This window comes from Anser brachyrhynchus (genome assembly GCF_964034855.1).
Source record: "Anser brachyrhynchus genome assembly, chromosome: 23".
In the NCBI taxonomy this organism is placed as follows: domain Eukaryota; kingdom Metazoa; phylum Chordata; class Aves; order Anseriformes; family Anatidae; genus Anser; species Anser brachyrhynchus.
In genome coordinates, this window is record NC_137716.1 from 4258421 (window position 1) to 4284333 (window position 25913).

The following is a 25913-nucleotide window of genomic DNA, read 5'->3' on the forward strand; positions in this document are numbered from 1 at the left end:
CTTGCTAGCCTCGTTAGCAAGGAATCACCAGGAACAAGATCTTGCTGGGACAGCATCCAAGTCTTCATGGCCTGGATGTCTCCATTCCTAGCAGCTTTTAAGTTTTTCTCTGCCCAGCCTCAGTGATGTTTCACAAAGATATGTAATGGGAAAGTGACTTTTTTCATCGTGTTCTCTTTTCAACAGAAATATATAATTTAAAAAAGAGAAGAGGCTCAGAATCAACTCCTGTATGAGTTTGTTCCAACAGACGACCTGCTGCAGAACAGAAACCGAATGATGACTACTTCCTGATGCCCTCAGAACTGTAGGCTTTGCTGCCCCACGGGGGTGGATCTGGAGCGCTAAGGGGGACACTCAGCATTATTCTTCTGTCAATTTTCCTGCCTTTTGTGCATCCTCCTAGGATTACTTCCAAGGATGGGAAGCCAATATACTGTGCCCTCTAGGTGAGAAAAATAGGGGCTGGAATTCAAACTTATAGACCTTTTCAAAATGTTTTCTCTATTATCAGGATACTGCAAATGCCATTTCCTAGCTACATTTAGAAGCTAAGTCCAGGCCTCGTGCTTAGCTGAACTGCTGTTTGAGGAAGGATGGCTGAGGAGTTTTCTCTCAAATTATTATAATAAAAATCAGTATGTTTTGCTAATTATGACGTAAGAGGCTAATCATCTTCTCTAGCCTGTAAGTCTACTGAACCCACAATTATGTCCTACAAGAGGAAAAACTGCCCTAATGCCTCCATGTTCAGGAAAGATGTTGGGAGGTCCATTTCACAAGAGAAAACTCAAATCCACTGTCAGACAGGGCTGAAAAGTTTCAGGTGGGGAGTTTGCTAGCCATAGCAGTGACCAGGATCTGGTGGGTGAGCCCTCTTCATTTTGCACTATGTGCTGATGAGGTTTGCTTGCAGCCTTCTCAGCTCTGCAGCCCCTTTCCTCCTTGTAACCCTGACATGAACTGACCCAAGGCACAGTCCTTTTAAATGCTCGCCTGACTTCACTAATCACTTTTATCCTGCTCCCACCAGCATTCCCATACAATGATTTTTTTTTCTGGATATGGTAATCTATGCATAGGCCCTGGGCCTGCTTGCCAGTACAAATCACTGGTGTCACAGAGACTGGACTCCCTTAGACTGACCTGCCCCAAGCAATGTGGTAAAACTAAAAACAAAAGCTTTGTGTTTCCAAAAGTGCATGAGCCAAGACTTTTTGGTTTCCCTTCCTGCCTGGAGCAGCATTGTTCTCTTTGGAGGAGTTAGATGCAATTGCCTGTTGCAAAATAGTGTTAATATTTTATCTTCCCACGTCTATTGTTACAAGGACCCAGAGTGGGGTGGAAACTCCTTTTGAGGGTGTTTATTGGTGAATGGAAACAGGAAAAAGCCCAGCTCCATTCATTTTTAGGGCTTGTTTACACAGGAACCCTGACAAGAATATATCCCAGTATAGACATTCCATTCCAGAATAAAAGCAATTTTATTCCAGAAAACTGTCTACATGGGGACAAAACAGGAGGTATCCCAGAAGTTGGGCATTTGTAGTTTCCAGTCCTTTTTTGTCTGGGGCTAGATATTTGCAGAATGTAACTGACACGATGAAGGTCTGGGTCTTGAAGTTCTCAGAAATTTCAGAACTGCTTTGTTGGCAAGTTACCAAGCCTTCCTTCGTGGCTGCTGTGAGCTCTCCTCACAGCATCTTGACGTGGCTGTTGCCCGTATGCACCCACTGCTTCTCAGCAGAGTTTTTTGCCACGTCTCTTCAGTGTGTATGAACAGACCACGTCCTCACTGTGTCCCCACTGCACAGCAGAAGCACTGGCGGCTGCATTCCTGTCTGGCAGGTAAATAAATGCCTTTAAACTAAATTCCATCTCCTGTAAGCAACTGGCCTGGCAGATGCTAGCTATTGTGTACACACACAGGACTGAGTCAATATTTATTCCCTGGGTAAATAACAGACCTAGTATGAGCTGCAACAAGAGGTTGTTTTGTTGTTTCTTTTTTTTCCCCTTTTCTAAATATCAAAGCTGCACAATACAAACCCTGCTGTTTTCTGGTTCCAGCCTCAGCTGTTTAATGCTTCAAGGCTGGAGAATGAGACGTTTGGTCAACCCTGATAATGTCTGTGTGAGTGGCTTCCCACAGAAGATTGGACCTGTGCTCAGGGTTCTTCAGCCTCCTGTCCTCTGTCCCCTTCTGGCTTTAGTTTCCCTGTCTCATCCATTTAATGCTTGTAGATAGATATTTTAAGTAATTTCATATTGCTTGATCCTCTCATAGATCCATGGGCAGTCAGACAGTGTCACCACTGGGAACGAGAAGATGAAGGTAGGGAGATTCAGCTTAGTATTAAACGTGACTTCCTTCATTTTCCTCAGTCTCTGTTACATGTAATCCACTAATTCAAGATACAAACATCTCCCCATTACTGCCAGCTACATTTCTCCTTGGTGCCAGCCCATCAATCATGGCTTTGGTCTGTGGGCTCTCTGGGTGCCAGAGCATGCACCTGTTTGAGGCAGGGGAGTCTTGCTTCTGTTTTACCACTAGAAAAACTGACAAAGAGTCCTGGACCCCTAGCAGGCAGAGGCAGAGCAGCCTCAGTGTCCTTCAGCAAAGGCGGTTCTAAATGGGACGCTGCATGTGAGGTCATGTGCCAGGTTTCCTGTACCCTAAAGCCTGACGTCACCTTGGGTGCCTCTTCACAGCTTTCAGGGAAATCATTAGTCTATCGTCTCTTCTTCCTGTGTTCCTTAGGTACATATTGGCAGCTCTGCCTCCCCTCACTCCTGCCACCAAACTAGCTCCTTTCTAGAGTTAAAAATCAGTCATTTCATTTAAGGAATCAAATAAAGGAACCTACAAATACACACCTGTTTGCATTTTCTCCCTTATTACAGTAGTAACGGAATAGGTCTCTGTCCTCTCCACCTCAGCTGCTGGTCCGTAGCTTTCCCCTGTCCCCAGGTTGTTCCTGTTTCTTGTTATCGTCAGTAATTCTTATCCAGGAAAAAAAATTAATACCTATTTTTCTTCCTTTCTTCGAAGTCCTACGTGTAATACACAAACTCTTAGGGCTAGATCCAGGAGGACCACTTGACACAACATAGCCATATCAGACTCAGTATTACTCAAGAAAAGCAGAGCTTCTGCTTCTTTGGGCTTTGAATTGTTTGTGGCTTAGAGACATATGCCTCCCTCTGTCAGAGGTGCTTCTCCTTTCCTTTCTCTGATGGTCCCTCACTGCAAAAGGAGAAAAGTGCTGGTGGGTTTGTAAGACACAAATTCCTACATACATCAAGTTACATTACTGAATAGCTACAGCAGTGCTAGTTATCAGTGATTTTTGCTTGCAATCCTTTCAATGAAATTAATATTTATATATTTGTAACTGTACATTATGCAGAGTAATCATTACCATGGTATTTATTTTAAAGCAATAGTTCCCTTGTCCTTTCTTGTCCAAGTGTTTTGGCCTTGCCTCTTTCCCTCCTCCTTAATCAGCCTCAGTAGGAAACAAATATCAGAAGAATGTTCAGTTTGTTTGAATAGCATCATTGAAACAACAGCACTTGCTTTGCTGACACTGATTATTGATATTTAATGCAGAGTAACCTGGTTTTCATTATTGTGGATAGATGATCTATTTGGAAAACCTCAGCTCAGTTTGTTGGTTGTTTTTGTTGTTGTTGTCGTTTTTGCAGTACTTGCTATTTCTGACTGAGTGACAGTAGTCTTGGCTTGCAGCCTGGCTCCACCACATCTCCTGCGTTCAGTAGCTGGCACGTTCTCTGTACGTGCACTGCTGCACCCGTAGGAGATGGGCTCTAGTTTTTCACCTGCATTTCACCCCTGCACATACATGTAAACGCAAACAGTTCTATGATCATTTTTGTTTTGTTCACACACAACTTAGCAAGTCTGAGTCCAGAAAAGGGTTTGTTTTAGATTATGATAAATATTTTATTAAAAACTGATTTTAAAACAATGCTGTTTGTCTCTCTTTATTCACATTGTAGGCTGTAAGCTTGTTTGATCATAGATCACAGAAGTCATGCCTTTACCCATAAAACTGAAGAATTCAGGAACTCCAAGGAAGTTGATCACTCATTTTCTACCTTGTGCCTCACGGGGTTATTCCCAGAGATGAGCTGGCTCTATTTTGTCAAATTTGCCACATGCTCCAGGATTGAGCAACAAGCTTGGTTCATAAACGCAAGGTCTCGATTGCGTGTCATTAAGCAAAAGCAGTGATGAGTTTCTAGAGTGAGCGTTTGCTCAGTTCCTTCCTGAATGTTTCCCTTCAAGAGACATAATACAGTCTTTGCCTCAGAGCAATCATGGATGCCGAGGATCATAGGATGAATGAATAGGATTTTTTACACTTATTACCAACAATGGGCTGGCATTACCATGGTGGTGTTCCTTTGTTCACTAGTCAAGCCAAGAATGTAAGTGGTAGAAAAGCTAGTGCTGTACATTCTCCTGACAGAGGAGTATTTTATTTCAGGAGAATACATTCCACATAGGCACCTCCTAGTGCTTTTGGAATGTTTAGAAATTTGATTTTGCTAAATGCCTGTTCTTTTTCAGTTTTAGGTGAAAGGACTATGTGTTCAAAGACAGCAAGAAAGCCAGTAGCAGAAAAGGAGACAGAAAGCAGATAGCAACCAGCTTGCAACGTGTATTAGGAGAAGCAGACCGAGGTGTGTTAGCAAAAGCATCCCTGGCACTATGAGACCAGATGAGAAGTTAGGTGCAGTGTCCCAGTAACAGATCTATTCATGTTCAGCACTCCACATCTTATCTGGACTCCACACTTTTCAGGGAATGCTGTGGCCTAGGTTTATTTGGTCTCAGCCATGCAGACAGAAGAACGTGGCTCTTCCTTACCAGGACTCGCCTACTAGGACGTACTGCTTGCTGCTCTGGATGAAACCTGTGAAATCTCAGCACTCACTGTCTTATCCCCACTGTATGTTGTGAGTGCCTTGGGAGCAGGGAGCTGGGCTGGAGGCTCATACCAGCAAATCCTTGGAACTTTTCTGAGGGAGAGTTTCTTTGGAGGTTTTTAAGGATGTGGTGGTTTTTTTGCTGTGATTGAAGAATCTCCTCCTCACCTTATCCCGGAAATCTTCAGAAACATAGTAGTAGACGAAGGGGTCAGCGCAGCTGTTAAAGGTGCTGATGGCCAGGCTCACCATGTAGCTGATATACAGGTTACCGTACAGCTTGGAGTGATAGCTGGAGTAATGAACGAGGAGGAGAACGTTGCTGGGTGTGTAGAAGGCCACGAGTGTGAACAGCACGAGAGCTGTGAGCTTCATGGAGTAGGAGTAGCGCTTGCCGTTGTCCAGGAGGGCTCGCAGTACTGAGCAGTAGCTGAACAGCATCACCACCAGAGGAGCAAGGAAAGCGCAGGCAATGAGGCAGATGAAATAGTAGAAATAATACCCGTCATCCTCGTGCCTGGGGAGAACGTCGTGGCACAAGGTGGTGCCTGCTCTGTACAGGGGATATGACTGCTGCTGCAGAGTCAGGGGCAGGGTGAGGGCAGCAGCACAGAGCCAGATGGCAGTGCAGGTACAGGCAGCAAAGGCAGGGGTGCGGAAAGAACGGGAGAAGAAAGGATGCACCACAGCCAGATACCGGTCGACACTGATGCACGTGAGCAGCAGCACTGAGCAGTACATGTTCCCGTAGAAAAAAGCCGTGGTGACCCGGCACAGGCCTTCCCCAAAGGGCCAGTTGTTCCCCAGGAAATAGTAGAAAATCTTGAAGGGCAGCACCAAGATGAGCAGCAGGTCTGCTGCAGCCAAGTTCATCAGGAAGACAGTGGAGGTCAGCTTCTCAGCCCTGGTAGCCAGGACCCACAGGGCCAGCCCGTTTGAAGGCAGCCCCACAAGGAAGACGAGGGTGTAGAGGCAGGGGATGAGCCGCACGGTGACCACGCTATTCAGCTGAGAGCGGGTGGCTTCATGTATCAACAGGTACGTGATGTTGTTTATCGTTATCTTTTCCCCTGGGATGGCTCGGGGACACGGCGTGATCTCTGGTGTCATTACCTGCTCGTTGGTGGCATTCTGAGAGTAATCTGTCGGTGCAAACACAGTCTGTTACTTGCTTGCATGCGAATGCTAGCACTTTGCAGAACAGGCTGGATACACGATGCTTACACCAAACACTAAGGTTTTGCATTTTATGCTGGGGTCCCTTGCAGTAAGAGTATTCTGTAAGATGTTGTGCGATGGGCAGAAAAGGCTAACTCACAGAGTTAGGTGTGCAGGAGTAACCATCAACGACCTTACTGAAAACTTACACGACTGCTCTGTTCGGTGGTGTCCCACCGCTCACAAACGATTGCTATGGCGTGCAGTTATCAACAGGCCTGGGGAAACACGGTGCTTCCTCTGCCCAACTTTCAAAAGAATCCAATTCACCCCGTTTCTTTCCCTTTCGTAAGCATCTTCTATCACCTCCTGCTCTAATTTGAGTATGCATCAATCTCAATTAGAGCGTGCACCCATGTGATAACATGACAAAAATGAGTTTCCAGGGATCTTAAGAAGGTACCTAGTACCCAGTACTTTAAGAAACGATTTTTCACCCGAAGATGTGCACTTACCATCGTATTCTGGAAAGGCCAGGCAGAGTCCCCAGAAGGCACAGCAGAGCACGAGCCGGGGTGACAGCCGTCCGTTCCTGGAGGTCTCCATTCTGGTGTGGCAACCGGGGAGCTGCTGGGCTCACAGCTGTGTGGGAAAGGCAGTCGTGTAGTGACCGTGCTTACGCATTTCCTTCTCGCAGTCCTTAACGCACGGAAGCACCAGGCTTATCCTGTGAAGCTGGAGGCCTATGGGGGTTGTCACGACATCCCTACAGTCTGTTGAGTCCAAGCAGAGACGTAGCTCCAGTGGCAGCCACGGGACCAGGATGGATGCACGTATCCAGGTCCACGGGAGCTGTGTCTCATTGTCAGAGCTCAAATGACTCATTTTGGGCTTCCCTCCTGCTCCAGAATATTCCTGAAAATGAAAAATGTCACATCTGACGCACTTGGAATTTGATGTAGCGTGTAAACTGAATCGAAATGCCTCTGAGCTCCTGCAGCCAGCATCCTTCCACTCCAAGTGGCTCCACATATTTCAGGTCTTTTCCCACACTAACTCAACAAGTTGGGAAGACATCGTCCCCTCACATAAACATAAATGAAGTACTGGAGAGCTGCAGATCCAAATAAACCTCCCAAGCTCCTAGGGATTACACAAGGCTCTTACAGCCTCATTTTGTGACAGTTCAGGGCTTTTAGTGGCTGCCTTGCAGTCCCCAGATCAGGCTGGGCCTTTCAGAGTTCTTCTGTTTCTTTATTTATATGCTTCCAGGGCAGACAGGGAAATGAACTGCACCTTCCTTCTTGAGCTGGCTGCAGAGGTTAATTAAAAGCCCCGTGAGTCCGATCTGTTTGCAATTGAAAGCAGCAGCACTAGCACGCGCCAGCCTGGGGTGCCGTAACATCCAAGCGATAAGTGGCAAGATCCCATGGCTGACGGAGACGTGCTGCTTCCACTGATAAACCCCCAGGACAATGGAGAGCAGCTCCGTCCAGCAGGAAAGGGGCCTGACAGGGGTCCACAGGAAGCCTCTGCTGTGGGGCAGATAATGGTGAATTTCACTCACTCTTGCCCAAGAGCTGTGTTTTTCCTAGAGATGTGCAGCCTCCACCCAGTGAATCCCTAAAAGAGTAGAGCACTCCTTACTAGCTAGCAGCCTGGAGCAGCAGCATGCTGCTGCCACATACCTGCTGCTTGCATGGAGATGGTGACTCTCATAGGGTTGTAAGAAGGACCCTTTGCACTGGCAGATGTTCCCTGAGCCTTTAGGACTGTAACAAGATTCTTTGCTGGTTCCCCCATCCTCTAACTCTGAGAGTGTGAGTCCCTTCCTTGCTCTGCCTTGATAACGTCAGTGGGGAAGTCCCAAATACTCTCCCATCATCTGCATATGAGCTCCGTTAAGCTTCCCAGTAATCCAGAGGGTGGGCAGGAGGTCGGAGCTTGAGAGGCTTCTGCTTTTTAGGCTGTTGCTCTCTAGTCCCCTGCCTGGCTCTGCAAGGAGGTAAAGACAGAAGCTGGAGCCTGGGCAGTAAGAATTGTAAATTTGGTTTGGCAACCTGAGGAGGAGTTCAGTTCTTTCTCCTCAGCTTATGAATGGCCTCTTCTGTGAAGGTTGCAAATCTGAGCCTGGCTGCTGTTTGATGAGATTCCTCTATTCCAAGGAGAAAATGATCCTATTTCCTTTGCTTTCACCATATTCCCACATCCTTGTGCCGAGCGTGTCGAGAGGTGGGGTTCCACTGGCAGGGACAGGGAAGATGCAATGTTAGATGTTTTGCTTTTGTGATCCTCTCAGGATTTATGAACCATTACAGAATGACTCATGTGGCCGCATATTTTCCATGCCTCAACCAGGATCCTTTCCATGCTCTGTATGCAAAAAATTAGACATAATCAGGTTCAGATAGTGTGCAAATCGCAGCCCCGCTTCCTATGGCCAGGTCTCTGGAGTGGAGCAGAGAGAGGTTATGCCTTGCCGTAGCCTTCATTTTTCAGATGCTGTGTGATCTTTAGTGACTGCTTTAGATGCAGAACAGCTTGCATGAAAATTCTAATGCCAGAGGTTTGTCACGGCTTGTTAACATCTCTTTAAGTCGTGTGATCCCTGCCCTGTGGGGTAACAATTTGGTTTTAAAGCTATTCGTTGTGCAATAGGCCATCTCCTGGGAGCAGGCACGCTTTTCTTCCATGGCTCTGAACCCTGAAGATGTAAGGAGAACAGGTTAGGGATTTTAAAGCTCTGAGGGAGGGTACAAACACGACCTGCCTTGCCCCAAACATACATCTTTAAGGCCTGGAAGAACAAACTTTGGGAGGCAAATGGCATCTTCATAATGGGGCTTACATTTTGCTCTGTTCCAGGAGCTCCAGGGAGTTCTTCAGCTGCAAGCCAGGTGAGAAGACGTCTTAGTGCGGCTAATACCTGCCCCAGGCTGAGCTCGCGTTTGCTTTGCAGACACGAGGAGCAGCTGACTGTGGAGGCAGCGGCTCTGCCTTAGCGCCAGCAGCACGGAGCATTTCCACCAGTGTCAGCACAATGTCACATTTTCCATGAGTGCAGTACGGGCCCTGCCTTTCCCAGCCGCTGGGTGTGCAAGCATCTGAGACTTCTCAGAACCACCAGGCACAGAAACTTCCACCGACTATTGAAATAGAAACGGTGGGCCTTTTGAGCAGGATCCCCCACATCCCAAATCTGCCTTTGCAGGCTCTGGCACCTGCAGGCTGACTTCATGCCCTGGGCACTTCCTGACTTCTCCAACTCCTCCTCCTCTCATTTTGTGGGGTCTCACACCATCACCCTGCGAGCTGCCTGGCTCCAGGGAATCTGTGCCCCTCTTCTGCTTGTCCTGCTCTTCTCTTCCACTGGGATCCCACCCATAGCTTTTCCCTTCCATTCTCTTGTTTGTTTTCTCCTCACCACTTTGTTAGCTTTATGCCGGTACAATATTCTTTGGGAGACTTTCCTTTTTTTGACAATTTCACTTCTGCTTGCACTTTTCACTCCAGAGGGTAAGAAGCCCACGCGAAGTTATTATTCGGGAATGGCTGAAGTTTATTAGCATCACTCTAACTCACTAGATGTTCTGCAATAGTTTCTTTCGGACTTTTCTCAGCAAGTTATTGACACTGGGGTGAGGGCTACCCTGCCTGATACAGCCATCATCCCTTTTCAGCACTGGGCTTCGATTCATCCTTTAGAACAGGTATGGCTTAGCATTGCTAGACTTTAATTTAGTCTTAAATTTTGAGGAGTGGAAGAAAGAGGTTGCCTCTGGTTTCTTTAGGGTAGCTAGGTTCTAATCCAGAGGAATGGCTAAAGCATGAAGGAAACCTTAACTCGTGTTTACACACACACACTTCTAGGATACCTGTCACTTGTTTTCAGCCCCCTCTCTCTCCGTGCATCACCGTGATACAGTAACATGGAAAAAAAAGTCCTGAAATACTAAATACCGCGTTTGGGTATTCCCTTTAGCAATTCTTAATTTAATTTATAAAATCATTAGCTCTTACTCCATCCTGCAAACCTGAAAGATATTTTAAGCTGTCTGTCATTGCCAAATGACCGTCCACTTGCCGAGATCTCCAACTGCTTTTGGGTGATGTCAGCTCTGGCTGTCCCTCCACAGGGCCTTTCGCCTCCCCTAGAGCACGGGGAACGTTCTTTGTGAGGAGTCCAAGGTCTCTAAGAGGAGACTCTTGTGTAAAGTGTACTGCGTCCTCTGAGACGCCATTACCATCATTTTCATCAAATTATTTCATACAATTTATGCAGCAGAGGAATGTTATTAGGAGAACAACAGTTTGTTTCCCTGTGAGCGAGCAATACGCTGCACAGAAAGGAGAGTTGCCTTTTGTTATGGCAACGGAAGTGTTGAGAATGATGTAAAGGAAACTCCTATCAGATCTGGGTCACATCACGACAGCTTAATTTGCAAAATCTACACACTCAGTTGTTGTGCAGAGCTCACAGGGAAAACAGTTAAACATGTTATTACCCAGGAATTTGGGGAGGTTGAGGGAAAGGCGGGGTGGGGGTAATTTTCATGGTTGCAGTTGTATTGTCTTAACCTGGAGCAGATGTGCTTATAGATTTCGGAACTGGAATCAGTCACTTTCTTGAACGGCTGTTGTATTTAGCGTGCGAGTACTTGGGGGCCAGGCCTGGACCACATTTTTGTGCCACACCTCTCAAGGAAAAGGTGCTGCTAGAAATAAACCAATCTGCAAAAAGATACGCTCGGCTGGCACTATACAATGTCTTCTTTTGATACCTATCTCCACATGGAGCAACTGTGCCACCTCATGGACCTCTCTGCTCTCATCCAGACATGGGCCTTTGCTCCAAGGGAGGTCTTGGCAGCACACGCCTAAGTACAGAGCCACAGGCACCATCTTCCTGCATGGGATCTCCTACTGCACGCCTTTTCCAGGAAACTTGTTTCCCTTTTATGTCAGGTAGTGCTCTAATGTACCACTGGAGGTAAGTTTAAAGATTTGCTGCCTGCTCTCCCGTGGAAGCGAGTTGGCACATATCAGAATCATTACATTCTGCAGCCTCCCTGCAACTGCTCGAAGGGAGCTTCATCCAACTTTTCAATTGCATTTTTCTACCATTTAAAATTCAGCTTCAGGTGCACAACCATCACTTCTGGGAGTTGTCAGAATGTTTAAATTAATTTTAAACAAACTTAAAACAGTGAGACCTGCAGACTTTTAAAATCAATATTTTATTTTACTTGAATGTGCAAATAAATATAAAAAAACTACATTCAAAGAGCTGGCAAAGCAATTACAAGCCCAAAAGCAAAGATCCTTCAAAAAAATGGAAGAACAAACTCTTGAATCAAGGTCGTGCTAGCAGATACACAACAGTTGAGCTTAAACCCTCAGACGTTAGCAAGCCACTCTCAAACCTGCACTGCCCCCTATTCCATCATTTCACATCGTTTGCTACTATCATTTTTAAGACAATAGCACTGTAAAGGGCCACAGTCTGTCTTCATCTGTTCAGATTATAAATTAAGGTATACAAAATAAGGATGCTTAAAAATACCTGAAGTACACTTAAAAATGGAGAGATGGAACAGGATGGCGCACAGGTGTGTTACCCTCCTACACTGCGGGACACCTGGAATCAAATGCATTTTAAGCCACAAGTTGCAACCTACTGTCTAGTAAACATTTTCTGTATCATAAAACCATAAAATTTGGCACAGTTGTCATCTCCACTGGAAGACAGCAGAGAGGTGAACAGGACTGAGGTGTATTTTGTTGAGCTGTCTGGCAGCAAAAGGGGAGACTGTGCTTTGCACTGGGCTTGTCCCCCCTCTCCACCCAGCTCTCCCATAGCTACACCCTCAGTGGCTTTTATCACTTACTGCAACAAGAGCAGGGGAAGAACCTCCAGATCATTTCCGTAACCAAAATTTAACAGAGACTCGGACAACAAGAACACGAGTTTTTGATGAATAGTGCTCCACTGGCAATAGTTGTGCAAGTGGCCACGAATGCCAGAGACTGGTCTCCCTCCTTCCCTCCCACAGATTATTTTGCAAAAAAGACAAAAGAGTCGGTACAGTTTTCTATTAAATGTACCCCAAAGGCCAATTTTTCTACTGTCAAGTGAGACAATTGCAAAACCAAATGCTGTACAGTGGAAATAACTCAGGAGAAATCCTACAGGCTGCTACTCAGGTCTGGCAGAAATTTTAACATAAAAATCAAAGCCACAAAAAATATCCAGGTGGGGCGTTACTCCCCCAAAAGCTAGGAAAAGTTGGAAGCTGAGCTGAAAGGAGGCCGGACCTGCCTCAAGACATGATGTTTGTAATACACTCCATGATAGTGTGCTTGCCTTTGCGAAACAAGAGCAAAGTCACGACAGGGTTGCAGGACAGACACGACTGAATTTTCTTGATTTTTTCAATAGATTTAGTCAGATAATTGACGTAGTGTTCTGCACGGCTCAAGGTACTTTTTGTTTTGCTTCTTTTCAAAAAGGCTTCAAAGTACAGATGGTTCAGTGGAAAAGTTCGTCTATAATGGTTGCGGCTGGATCTAATCCTCCCCATCACAGATTTCCATGTGTCACTGCAAATACAGCATCTGTGCTGACCTAGCAGAAACAGCAAAGTATCTGGGACAAACCTCAGATCCAGCGCGCTTACTGTGCTGCAAGCGCTCCATCTACCGATGGTATTTAAGTGGTACAACCCAGCAGAACCACGGAGTCCGGGCATGCACAAGAAAAGCGAAGCGCCTGAGAACGCAGTCTCCAGAGGCTGCCAATCAGCATGCAAAATCCGAAAAAAAACCCAACCCCAAAACCAGACCAGACCTCGCAATGGGTATTCCTTCCCACGCACACGCTCCAAGCAGCTCCGGATGTAAAAGGCAGAGTCTGCAGCAGGTCATACGTTCACAAAGCAACGACACGGGATCTGGTGCAGCACCTGCAGCCAGGTAGGTGATGATGGGCCTTGGCTGTCCTGTGCTGCCAGCTGCTCTTGCCTAGCACTGCAGGCTACAGAGTTTCTTCCCCCTTAGTTCATGCTCCAAAATACACAGTTGATGAGTGAGAGTTAGAGTGCTTAGCACACCCTTGTCTCAGTTTTGGCGTTTTCTCACCAGAGCATCAGTGATGAATACTGCAGTTGTTGCCTTATCAGTACACACAGATAACGAAGCAGTCTGCAGCAAGGCTGGCAACCTGTGCCAGGTGCTCTCAGCCACACCAGCACTTGGAGGTTACACTGAAGAGTTCTGCAGGCTCCAAGACAGCACAAATTCAGGAAGATAGAGAACATTAAACCTTTCAAAGTGGAAGCAGCTGCCAGCATCTGCTCAAGCACCAGCCAACTCCATCTCTCCAACGAAGCCACTAGTGGTGGTTTGCCAAGAGCCTGACCCCCCTCGTTCAGCCCTCCTGTGTTGGCTGGTCAGCAGTGGCCTAAAGCTATGAAACTACTAAAAAGTGTGTGGCAATGCCAAGAGCCCTCTTCCCATAAAGCTGTTAAGTCTCTTCATGATGACTGGAGGATTACGCTGCAAGGAGACAAGTCTATGCCATATGGAAAATACATCATAATCCAAAGTAAAATGCTGTTTGGATAAATATCATTAATACATACATTGCATTCCCACCACTATTCTCAGAGTAAATGTGTTTCATCAGCAACGCTCCTACTTGTCTTGGTCCCAGGCACAAGTCTCCTCAAGGTGAGGCTGGACGGCGACTGTACTGAACTCTGTATCTGTTCACCGGGACCCCATGGACATTCACTGTCTCGCAAGTTGTTTTACAGGGCACCATCTCCTCATCTTCATCTCCCATTAGCCAGTCTTGAACTACATCAACTGCTTCCATAGTCACGTTCTCTTCTAGCCACCTGTTGTGCCATTCTTCAAACTGCTGGTGGTGCTTTAACAGCACCATTGGCTGTACCTGAAAACAGGACAGTAACGATCACCAAGAGGTCAAAACCTTCACCTCTTTGAATGTCCAAGATGTGCATGCTTTACAACACAACACAAACAGTAAAACAGAAAACTGCATCCCTGCCTTTAAAGATCTTCATTTCTCAATGTTTGTCACTCGCCCTTAAAATTTGCATGGTAAAGACTACTAAACTAAACCAAAGCACACAGAATCTACCATCTCTCCTCCCTGTTTCATTCAACGCAGAGAAATAACTTCTGGGTGCAGCTTGCAGGAATTCAGTCACAAGATCTCTTACTGGTATCTGTCTTTTGGCCGAAGTGCAGAGAGAGTAATAGATGTACCTGCTTGGCTCGGCAGAGAGCTCCCCGCCTGTACATGTAATCCTCTGAGTTCATGATGAACATCATTTTGTGGGTGTTGAGCTTAAAACGGCAGTCCACATTGCAGGCGCTTTCTACCCCAATCAGTCTCTTCCAGGAACTCTTCACTTCACTCCGCAGAGCTCTCACTTGCTTACATTGCCACTTGCGAAATTTTTTTAGGTTTCTAAAAACAATAGAAAAAATTATGAAACATTTGTCACACTTAGTTTTCCATTCCCTTAAGTACATCACCCAAAATCACTGCCACATGTTTAGAGGAAGCAGTACCAGCTGCTGCAGGTGTGACTGAGGAGGGAGGGAGCTCACCTTTGCAGAAAGACTGGTTTCAATAAGAAGCCATCATTCTGGTTGTTTGGAGCTCCTTCTACCCCAACGTACTGCTCCATGTAGTTAGCAAGGTGCTACGCGAGAGAGAACAATTTCAAGTCAGATTTCTCTCATCAGGACTAACGCTGCTGCAAAGAACTACTTTACTTCCAAGCTGCTTTTTATGAAGATGCTGGTATCTCAGTCAACCCCAAGCTGATTTATGTTGAAACTGTTCTGTTAACGTGCACACTTCTGTCAATGACCACAGCCCCACATATAATCTCCCAACCTCCTAAGTAAGCTTATCCTTCTGGCCATGTCTCACATTTTGGAACAAGAAGGCAGGAAAGCATTCTTAGCATCTGCTTTGTCAGTCGTACAGCAGACTCCACAATCACTGTAATATTACCTGGACCTCCACGGGATCTTCTGTTTGGGTTTCTTCTGTATCCAGAAGCTCAATGGTCATGATCACCTGCCCTTTCCGCTGCAGAAACATTACCTATAATAAAGTGACAGGCACGAGATATTGTCCACATGGGTCCACAATAAAACTCTGGATATTCACAAGTCATATGGACAATAAATATGAGAACAGGAGAGGAGCAAGCAACACGGCTTTTCAGTGAGCCAGTACACCACTTCACTATCTGTGGTGGCGTTGGAACCTTCTCTCCATATTGCTTTCACTCAACATTGTGGCCTTGGAGCTTCCAAAGTCACTTCTCCAAGGTGAAGAGCTACAGCCACTTTATGAAGTTCCCTGGCAGCAAATTCTTACCTTGAAACAATTCTCATCTGCCATGCAACGTTCAGCCTTCCATTGATAGCTGGTCTCCTTTGCTGCCCGGACACACCGAGAGGATAAGTTACCTCCAGCAGCACCTCGCTTCCTTTCGTTTAAGTAGAGCTCAACAACCTTCAAGCAGATGTCATCGCTCACTAGATGGTGAAGCTTCCATTAAAAAAGGGGGAATTCAGTCAGCAAGTCTGGGCCAAAAGTTTACTCTAGTGTATTATGAAAGGAGCGCAAAACTCAGCACAGCATCGCACCTCAGACAAAGTACCAGAAGTTTTAACTTCAGAGACTTCGCACCCTTCGCTCTCCTTTTCATTACTTTGCCATGCAAGGAACAGAGAAGAGCAGGGGCTGATGTACCTTAACTGTAACAAAACTACAACTAGAAGACAGATATTGAGCAGGATGGACTGCGCCTTTCTTTTGCTTTAGATACACGTTGGAAATGGCAGAATTTTGAAAAAAATGGAACTTAAGGCCAGGAAGAATCAATCCCCTGAGGTGATCCCTGTACTGTAGGTGATGCTGAACTATCTCACTGAACTTCTATTAGGCCCTTTCCACTACAAACGTAAGTTTTCTATGAATTTGCTCAACGTTTTCTGAGTTTATGTAGTACAGGGTAATGTGAGAAACGTATTTGTCTATAGGACAGCAGCAAACTAGTTACCTGGCGGACAATATTCTGCACTAGTTTGTCCATAGTAAAGCCAATATAGGCATGGATAGTGAACATCTCCCTCAGCGTGTCCTCGTACTGTGTTGGGTCGATGTTCCCATCCAGCAGACTCCTCACCATATCCAGGAAGGCAGGATAGTACTCCTCCAGTTCCACCTCACCTGGACGGGGGAAAAGAGCAGTCACTACATGGAAGTAGTAGAGTGAAGGCAGGAGATGTACAGGACAACACTGCTCACAAAACAAGACATTCAGTACTGGGAACATGTTTACACAGAAGTCTCTGCAAGGAGTGCTGCGAGACTAACAGTTTTTCCTCATGCTCTTCCATGACTACCTTGTGTGATTAACTATTTCATTGTGGAGCCATTCACATTTTCATCAAAGTCACAGATTAATACAAGACACTTCAGAGCATCTGACAACAGTGGGCTTGCAGGAAGTCTCTATGAACTATGCATGAAAGCCCTCAAAGGATAAATGACGAACTAGCTATCCTGTTAAATCAGCTGCATCCATGAATTGCAAATACAGTCGAGGTTTGTACCTCTACATTCCTTACAAACTTGCCTGCTAGTCTAGCTACCCAGACATAAACAGTCAAGTGCTAACAACCAGAACATTAAGAACAGGCTATGTCCCAGATTACTCTTACTTGGTTGCTTCAGTCTTAGTTCCATGGCTGGATCATTGGTCTTTTCTTTTCTCCCCTCACAAAGGAGTTTCTCTCTCTCTTTTTCTGTCCGATATTCTAGAAGCTGCTTCTGAGCTTGACGATAAATCTTTAGGAGCCTCGAGCACAGAGTCTGATGAAGGCGGAGGAAGAAATACCAATTATTATTGACAAAGAACAGACTGTAAACATCATCCAGAGTGTTGTGGGGCTCAGCAGCTGTAACATCACAGAAGGTTGCTTTTGCCTCCAAAGGACTGCTTGGAGGCCCAGGCATATGTTTTTTCCGTAGCTCAGGAGTATCCAGATTCTGCCCCTGATGGTTCTCTCTGTCTTCATCTGTTGATTCTTCAGAAATATTGTGTTCAGGGGGCTGAGAGAAAAACAGCTCAGGTATGAAGTGGTGCACTATCTGCCGAATGGTTGCTTGATCCTCCTTTTGGATAGTAGGCTGCCGTTTTACATAATAGCTGATAAGAGACGCTGCATCTTCCAAAATCTGCTTGTCTTCATAGATAAAGATAAGATGAGGCTCATTTGTGGATGAACTTCTCCCCTCTGAATGCTGCTCCTGATGCTGTAATCAAGAGACAAATAGGTAAAGATCCTTCCATTCCATGCTCAAGAGCCATTCCTGCCAGAAGAAATAAGCCCATATTAACGCTATGCTTAGGACAGTCATTTTTGACTGAGAACTCTTCCAAGCACTACCTTCAAGAAGGTCCCGGGAGTGAGATAAACCTTTAGATAATATATAAATGAAGGACAAATAGGATGCGTTATTTGCTAGCATACACACCTCATCATAGACACTCTCAATTTCATTCAGCAAGCTCTTGGAGCGCAAAGCTTTGGTGTCATTTTGTTTGAAGTTGACGGCCTGGTGGTCGAGAGACTTCAGGTAGGCTTTCTCATACTGCTCCCGCCAAATTTTGTTGAAGCCCTGCTGGGCCTCTCGCCACTCCTCCTCTTTTGCTTTCAACCTGCATAAACATGCACTCTACTTCAGTTTGAAAAGACAACCACAGAAATGCACACAAAGCATTTTTAAAGTAGCTAATCGTGACGCACCAAAAACTTTTCAGCATTCCTAGGAGCCGTAAATAAATAAAAATGCACCATCACTGGAGATAGGTTTTCCTCTCTAACAGGGCCTACAGAAGACATGGTTTAAAAAATGCTTAGGAGGAAGTCTAGAAATCCACAACTGTTTCCAACACCTTAACTGTCTAACTGGAGATCATCTCATAACACCTTTCAGCATTACAAAGAAACTGTGTTTTTTTTTTTTAATTAAAAAAAGAGATGGATGAAGTAATCAGAAATAAAGAGAAGTAAGCAGGACTTACAACTCAAAAACAGTTCACTCCCAAATCTAACTAAAAAATGTGTTTTTCCTGTAAGCACAGTCTGAGAAGGAGCATGAAATACAGACAGGAGCATTTTCAATAAGCTAACAAAACATTTTTACCTACTTTTAAGAATCTGCTAAAATATTTGTCACTTCAAACAAAAGCCTACTTTATTTCCTATTTCTGTCCTTTGTTGTAATCTAAGAAAGTGAAAACCAAGTCACTTATTTTTGGAAACAAACAATCAAAAAAAAAAAACCAACAACCTTTACAATCCTGTATCAATTTCTTAGAGATCTCAGATGAACATGGCAGAACAGCAATTACCTCTTAAGAACAACAGGAACTGCAGTAACTGGGTTTTTCTTAAGGCTTTCAATGATCTCTGGTGCTTTATCACCGTAGATGCGATAGATGGCCCTGCGCTGGATCACTTCTGATGTTCCTCCCAAGCAGTCATCGAGTCGAAATTTTTCTTGATCCTCTTGAGTCAGTCGAGAAAGCTTTTTCTGCACGCTTTCCAGCACACGTATTGTAGCTAAATTGGTCTCCAAGACAACATCCAACTGTTAAGAAAGAGTTTAAAAAAGACAGTGTTAAAAACACGCACAGCAGGAAAATGGAGACGAGCAGTGCTCAGGTCTGTTGCCCACTGGGTGGAGCTAAGAATCATCATCAAGGTTTCCCGCTAGGAAATATACCTATACTAGTTCTCCCAAAGATAACAAGCTTTTCAGAACTGGATCTACGCCTAAAAAGAACTATTAGGCTTCAAGCAAGTGGAAAACACCAAACTCTAATCTAACTCAAATCAACAAATACTAACTGAACTTCCAGTATTTGGCCACCAAATAGTTCAGTCAAAATCCTCATGGCTAGAAGTTTTACTTTCTGAGGAAAAAGACAAGCGGAAGGGAAGCTGAGTAGCAGAGGTACCTCAAAACGCTCGTCTTCACAGCGGTGCAACTGTTCCTCATAAGGAGTCTTCTTGGAGCTGACAAAAGTTGAGTCTTCGGACCAGGATGGGAATGAAACCCAGGTATCGTTTAACACCTGCAGCAGTGCAGACATGACATTGAACAGAGCCTTATGAGCCCAGAGCTGTTCTCAGGGGGCTGATACTTTACTGTTTTATTCTTGCAGAGTTCTTCCCTGAGTTTCTACTGGAATTTTCAGCCTAGTTAACACTGTCATGAGTGCTCCTCAGATGATTAGAGGTCTGTGTAGAAATGTGTCAAAGTTCAAAAGCACCTTCACGATCATCTCACAGAGCACAGAGATCACTCTGCATTAATCCACAACTGTAAGTAAAGGAGACGGAGTTGCCAACAACAGGAAAAGGTGGGAGCACCTACCTATGCTGCATATGCCTGTCCTCAGTGACAACAGTGCCTGTGACATTTGCTAACAGTGCTCTTTCAGGAGAAACATTGTTTTTAAAAGTTAGGATCCACTGCTAGAAAATTAATTTCATCCTATTTAATGTTCTTTTCTATACGAATAATTTTGTGTATGCACACAGACTTAAAAGAGATTAAACTGAAAGAAGTGCTTTGAGATACGTTTAGACAAAATTAGTAAGCTGAATGTGGATACTCTTATTTCAATAAATTGGATGAATAACTGATGCAAGATTAAAGGTGACTAGTCAGTGTTAGAGAGAGGAATCCACGTGTAGAAGCTGTAGCACTAACTACTCTACTTCAAGTTACCTAAGTACAGTGTGTGTACAGGGATTGAATAGGTTGATCCCCAAATACCTCCTTGCAAATGGCTGTTCTTCCACTGCACTTTGGCTGCTGATAGGTTTTTGGAAGAGCACGGTAACTTGATCCAATGCGCTTGCAGGAAGCATAATCAATTTCCCGACTCATTCCATCCCCAGATCGGTCACTCAGTGGAGAAGCAAATGAAAGCTCTTTCACACCAAGAAAGGACTTGAACTGTGCAAACAGTTCTGGGAATTTCCTTCAGAAACACAAGTAAGCATAAGCTACGTTATTTCATTCTGACAGTTTTAGGGTGGCTAATGCATGTCATAAAAGCGAGGGTGAAGACCCAAACAAATTTAGTACTGTGGTGAGAAATCCTTCGCCAACATTTCACCTCTGTTATCTTTCCTTCTGAAATGCTTTATGTTCTTTTTGACTTAAGGCAGAAAGAGAATTTCTCTTCACAGCTTCACCAACACTACCCTTAACTGACTGAGGAGTCAGCATTCCTTGGTATGTGACTCCCTCTTCTGTTGAAAGCCAAACAGCACAAGAGACTCACAACAAAGAGGTAGAACTATTTATCTTTTTCACAGCTCTGTTCTGAGATTCCATGTTTATACCTGTATTTTACAGCGAGAGATTAGAACAGGGAATGTGAACAGAAACCACACTCCAGAATACAGGAGATTCTCTGCCCCCATTAGTTTAGCATAGCATCAGGTAGTCTGCTGCTCATAAGGCTTTCAACTGGATGTACAAACAGCAGAAAATATCCTCCCCAAAATGCTCAAGAGCTGTGCAGATATGTTAAGATGCAGATTTTATTATTCCTCTTTATGGATTAGCTTTCAACGTCTGGCATGCTACCTGGAAGGTATTTCTGAAGTTAAATCCAAAGCTTCAGTACCAAAGTTCACAGTGCCTACCAAAAATTAACAGAGCAAGGCCTAAAAAAGTACAACACAGCAGAGATGGCAATCAGTAACTTACCCTAGAAATGGTGTAACTAGTTGGAGCAGCTCGGAGCCAGAGACCAACTCCTGGTTGAAGAGAGCAATGCAACGGAGAAAGTTTTCATAGACTTCCTGGCTCTTTAGCACCCTACGCACCTAAAAACAGTTTGGAGAGAAATGATCAGGCAGCCTGAACGTCATTTTTATTTAGTGTTCACATTCCAAAGTACTCTGAACCATGGGTATGGTGGCAAACCTCTATCTGCACCACAATACAGAAAGAGAACTAGCCCCAGAAGTCCCAGTTTCAAACAATAATTTAGGAGGTACATTTGGTTACTATGAGGAAATATCACCAAACAGCAGAGAAAAACATATCTGTCAGAGACGAGCATTCAGGAAAAGGTTAAAGATCAGTTTCCATTCCTCTTCCAAAACCATCTTTTTTTTTTCTTGGTCTGTCTCTGCCACCCCAAGTCAGGCAATTGTTAAGTGCTGACACACAAATTGTATACAAAATGAACCAATTAAATTAATAACCACATAAATGGTTGAAAATTAGTCCACAGATGGGAGAACAGGCCAAATACTGACCTTGTCAAAGAATGAAAACTCTTGCAGTGTTCCATATTTTCCCACTGTTGCTACTGACAGATCTTTGGTACCTCGCAGTTTCATTTTCTTCTGTTAAAAGAACAAACAGTTTTACTTAACACATTGTCACTCAAATACTATCAAATTCCACTTTGCAAACACGTAACAACTGTCAGCAAAGGCTGAAAGTCAGCATTTCCCAAAGAGTGATCTAGCATTGCTATGTCAAGTCCTCCAGAGCAACCTCCATCAAATGACTCCCTAAGCAAAGAAGAAGAAAACACACACAAAATGGATCACTTCAGGAAGAATTCCAAAGAATGATTTGCTTGTAAAAATGATGAATTGGCCCTTTCCAGGGCCAATACTTTGTACACAAGGTCCTGATATTTAGTATTCAACATGGTACCGCATACATCAGAGCATATTTTAAGCATCCGCTTTTGCTGCAGCAGATTAGTATTTTTAAAATAGCTTTGAATATTTTCTCATACCTAACACCTACGTACCTCAAAGACACCACTCATTACAACTTTACCTAAGGAATTATATAAACACAATGAGTAATACCAGGCTACTCTAAGTTTCGCTTGCAAAAGATACCTTTGCTGGGCCAGAAACAGGACGCAATAGCAATGGTCTGGATCGTTTTTTGCTGTGTTCAAGATTCTTTTCATGCTCAGTTTTCTGGACACTGTTCACTTCACATGGTCCATTTCCTGTGAACTGAAGAAAACAAATACTCATTTCAGTGCTCTCTCCTCAGTCCGTGCAAATAAAGAATCTGGTTTATCCGAACAGAGAGCGTGTAGTTCAGTGACCTGCTTTGTGAAATTCCAGACAGTGAAGAGAAGCAAATTTCATCTACTGGCTGTATGTTTTTCCATAACATATTCCACATACAAACAGGCAGTATTCAATAATCTGTCTTGTTCCAAGCATACACATACCAAAGACCTCTTAGCCTCCGGAAGAAACTGTCCAAACTCAGAGAGCAGATCCTCCTGTCCCCTGAACAGATTTGCTACTTCAGTAAACACTTCTTCCTCTGACATGCCTCGAAAGGGTCGACCTTTAGTGTTCAGCTGTTCCTTCTGCAAAGATATGCACAGATGTTAGACACAAAAACATACAATGCATGAAAAACTGACAACTCCACAACAGCCAAAAGCCCTAGGCAACACAAACTTGATATGATTATCAGACAGGCCAGGGTTCTTACAGTGCATCCTGTCACACAGGATATCACTACATCAACTGAAGGTTAGCGAAGACAGATGCAGATACAACTCCTTTACACCACAGAGCCCAGAAAGTTCTACAATTTTCACACTTCTGTCATTTCATCATGTAAATATCTATGAGGCAGTTGTTGGACAACAGCTTGGGAACTGTTCAACAGGCTGACGTTTCACCCGACAACAACTATTCAACCAGCCACACTGCGCACCCACAATATCTTAACGCAGAAGGCTTTTTACCTGGTAAGTATGAAGAATTTCTAAAAAGGATCTGTAAATTTCCGGGTGGTCCAGGAAGCGTGTTTTGATCTTATTCACATAGCTAATAGCATTATTGAACTCTACAGAATCAGACTCCAAAGGAATCTGGGATTTATCTTCTTTGTACGGAAGCTGTTGCCTAAACTCCTCAGAACAGTCACTGTGGTTGTGCGAATTCTCCTGAGAGTAATGCAACAACAGCCCACTGCCAGGGACAGCGCTGGGAACAGGCTCTGAGGGCACCTAGTGGTATAAAACATACAAGACAGTGATTCGTAGAGCAACACAGGTGCAAGTTCAACTACAACCTAGCATGACTATTTTCAGTGTTTAGCTAGAAAAGATTACCACGTGAAGAAATAAGAAAAAAGATTTAATTAGCCAATGAATTCCCTTACCTACGTTATTAACACCATGAGTTTAAAACCAAAAAAATTCCCGTAAGCCGTATCTGGCTTACAAACCATCTGACTCACTGCTGCTTTTTGACTGTCACTGCATTATCCACTACCCTTGAGAGGGTGTACCAAATCACGTGCGCTGCGGTTTCTGGTACCACTGTTCTACTCCAGAGGAACTGTCAGTTTTAAGAAACATAATAAAATGTAAAGCTCAAAGACGCTAAACTTCTCAGCAACAGAGAGATCTAAGGGAACTGAGATCTAAAAGATATCTACTGCTACTAATTAGAGTTAAACCACACATTTATCAGTGAAATTCAGGTGGTAGCTCTGTTTCAGCCTCCACAACCACACAACAACAACAAAAAAGAAGCAGAGGCCAATACATATCCACCTACATTACAGAAGAAGCCTTTCATTGCGGGATGGTACCAATCACATGGCAACACCTGACACGTATTTTTTGCCTACCGCCTAAACACATTTCTCAGTTTCTCACTGGAAGTACGATTCTTCCAGATTTTTTAATTCGTCACTACACACCACACATCGAGAGCCTATAAAAACAGCTCAAGCCAATTACAATTTCAGTTTTCAAACCTGGCTGAAGTACTTCGAGTTGCAGTGGCACTTTGTGCAGGAACATCGCTCTAGTGCAAGCTAAACTAACAACTGCTTTGAGAATAAACATTCAAATTTACGTTGTACCCATTACCATACTTTGAAAGCTCTGTAAAAACTTTAGCAACGTGCAATACTTGCAAATCTGCGAAGCCTAAACTGTGTAAGAGATGTATATAGTGATCCATATAGCAGGATTTACTTAGAATAATGAGCTCCGTGACCTACCTGACTAGCCAACGGTGACTGTATGCTTAACTTCCCATTCTTTGGAATTTCTATTCTGTATCCCAGCGGGAGGAAAGCATTGAACCCTACAATGAGGTCAGGATGCTCATGGAACAGCTGCGAAACACGTCGGATTACGCCGGGTGTGTCAATGCTAAAATTGAGAATAGTTTGTTACTTGTGTCTAGATCAGAAATCTGAGTCAAGCCTAGAAAATGACAGAGGTACATCACGCAGCTGGCTTCTCACAGATGCAGTTTTTAACAAACTTTGGGAACTTCAGACCTGGAAATTAACCCAAGCAGAGGGAACAACCACCATCCACGGCAGCCTCACCCTGGGAGTGCTGTCCACAGAGATGAGATAGACATGAGTGTGCAGGTTACGTAAATTGGGCAAGGCAGCCATCACCTGGAGGGCTGATAGGTTGCAGCTCTGCACTTAGGAGCCTTTTTTTCCAGACCTGTGTTTCAGAGTGGGAGGTAAAACCACATTTTTCTTTTCCTGGGTAATTTCTGCTCTGGAAAACAATCACGACACCGGGGTGGACAGACATCCTTCTCCACTGTCTACAGTGTGCTGTGCTACAGGGGAACAGGGCCAGCAGGGTGGCCTGCGTGTCTGAGGAGATGGTAAAGATTGGTTGGACGTGGTGCTTAGGGACGTGGTTTAGTGGGTGATACGGGTAGTGGGGCAATGGTTGGACCAGATGATCTTAAAGGTATCTTCCAACCTTAATGGTTCCGTAATTCTAAAATGGTGGGAAGGCTGAGGAACCCTGCAAAGGCAGAGAGACCCCCGTAAAGCCCGAGAAGCTCCACGGGGCAGCCCCGGGGCGCGGGGCCTGGCTTTTACCTCTGACTTTTGAATTCTTTCATGATCTCCAGGAAGCCGTTGTAGGTGGCGGGGTCGCTGCCGAAGCGAATCTTCACCTGGTCCAGGTAGGAGAGCGCGTCCTCCACCTGCAAGGAGGGAACGTGGCTGAGACCCGGTGGGGGGGGGGGGGAACAAACCCTGGGGCACCCCAGGTTGCTGAGGGCACCGGGGAGGGGGGGAACAGCCCCGGGGGGAGCCCCACAGCCCCGGGGGGGGTGGCACACGGTACCAGAGGGGGCGGCAGCACCACGGGACCGGGGAGGGCGGGCTGTAAGGAGGACAGCGGGCCCAGGGGGGCGGGACACGACACAGCACCGGGAGCAGGGGGGGCAGCCCCGGGGCGGGGGGGGGGGCACGGTCCCGAGGGAGGACAGGGCTTGGGGGGGGTGGACGGGGACACGGTACCGGGGACGGGTGAAGAGGGGCGGGGGGGGGGCACGGCACCGGAGGAAGGGGGCAGGGGCTCCCCACGGCAACGAGGGGGGGGGGGGGGGGGGGGGGGGGAGGAACCGGGGCCACCCCCCCGCGGCCCAGGAGCGGGGCAGGCCCCAGGGGCGGGACGGGCGGGGGGGGAGCACACAATCCCGGGATCGCCCCCGCACTCACATGCACCGGCAGCTTCTCCTGCGCCACCGCCCGGCCGCCGCCGCCGCCGCCCCACCGCGGGGCGCTGCCCCCCCGGCCGCCGCCGCCCCCGGCCGCCATGTTGGGATCGGGGCCGCCGCGCGCGCCCCCCCCGCCGCCCCCCCCCCTCCCGTCA

The 25913-nt window shown here is 45.5% G+C and overlaps 3 protein-coding genes across 6 annotated transcripts in view; 1 reads left to right on the forward strand and 2 right to left on the reverse strand.

Moving 5' to 3' along the window:
- The window catches only part of CPAMD8 (C3 and PZP like alpha-2-macroglobulin domain containing 8), a gene marked incomplete at its 3' end in the record, with an annotated part of 54122 nt that extends 50127 nt beyond the window's left edge, over positions 1–3995 (forward strand). For all 4 annotated transcript variants that reach the window (XM_080566045.1, XM_080566047.1, XM_080566046.1 and 1 more), the window contains one exon: positions 187–3995. In XM_080566045.1, coding sequence (XP_080422171.1) covers position 187 — 1 coding nt within the window. The remainder of the gene's footprint in view (positions 1–186) is intronic.
- Positions 3946–11208, reverse strand: F2RL3 (F2R like thrombin or trypsin receptor 3). The gene is made up of 2 exons (XM_080566088.1): positions 6633–11208; positions 3946–6101 (listed from the first exon to the last, which is right to left on the reverse strand). The coding sequence occupies exons 1-2, from the start codon at positions 6721–6723 to the stop codon at positions 5026–5028; spliced, it is 1167 nt and encodes a 388-aa protein (XP_080422214.1). The 5' UTR covers positions 6724–11208; the 3' UTR covers positions 3946–5025.
- A 127-nt stretch (positions 11209–11335) lies between these two features.
- SIN3B (SIN3 transcription regulator family member B) lies at positions 11336–25911 on the reverse strand. The gene is made up of 19 exons (XM_080566061.1): positions 25760–25911; positions 25133–25239; positions 24278–24431; positions 23007–23270; positions 22476–22619; positions 22129–22251; positions 21526–21615; positions 20969–21087; positions 20024–20231; positions 19200–19316; positions 18591–18829; positions 17711–17894; positions 16894–17488; positions 16230–16399; positions 15542–15715; positions 15170–15262; positions 14758–14852; positions 14410–14614; positions 11336–14071 (listed from the first exon to the last, which is right to left on the reverse strand). Exons 1-19 carry the CDS (start codon positions 25856–25858, stop codon positions 13841–13843), a joined length of 3411 nt encoding a protein of 1136 aa, XP_080422187.1. The 5' UTR covers positions 25859–25911; the 3' UTR covers positions 11336–13840.
- Positions 25912–25913: the final 2 nt, after the last annotated feature.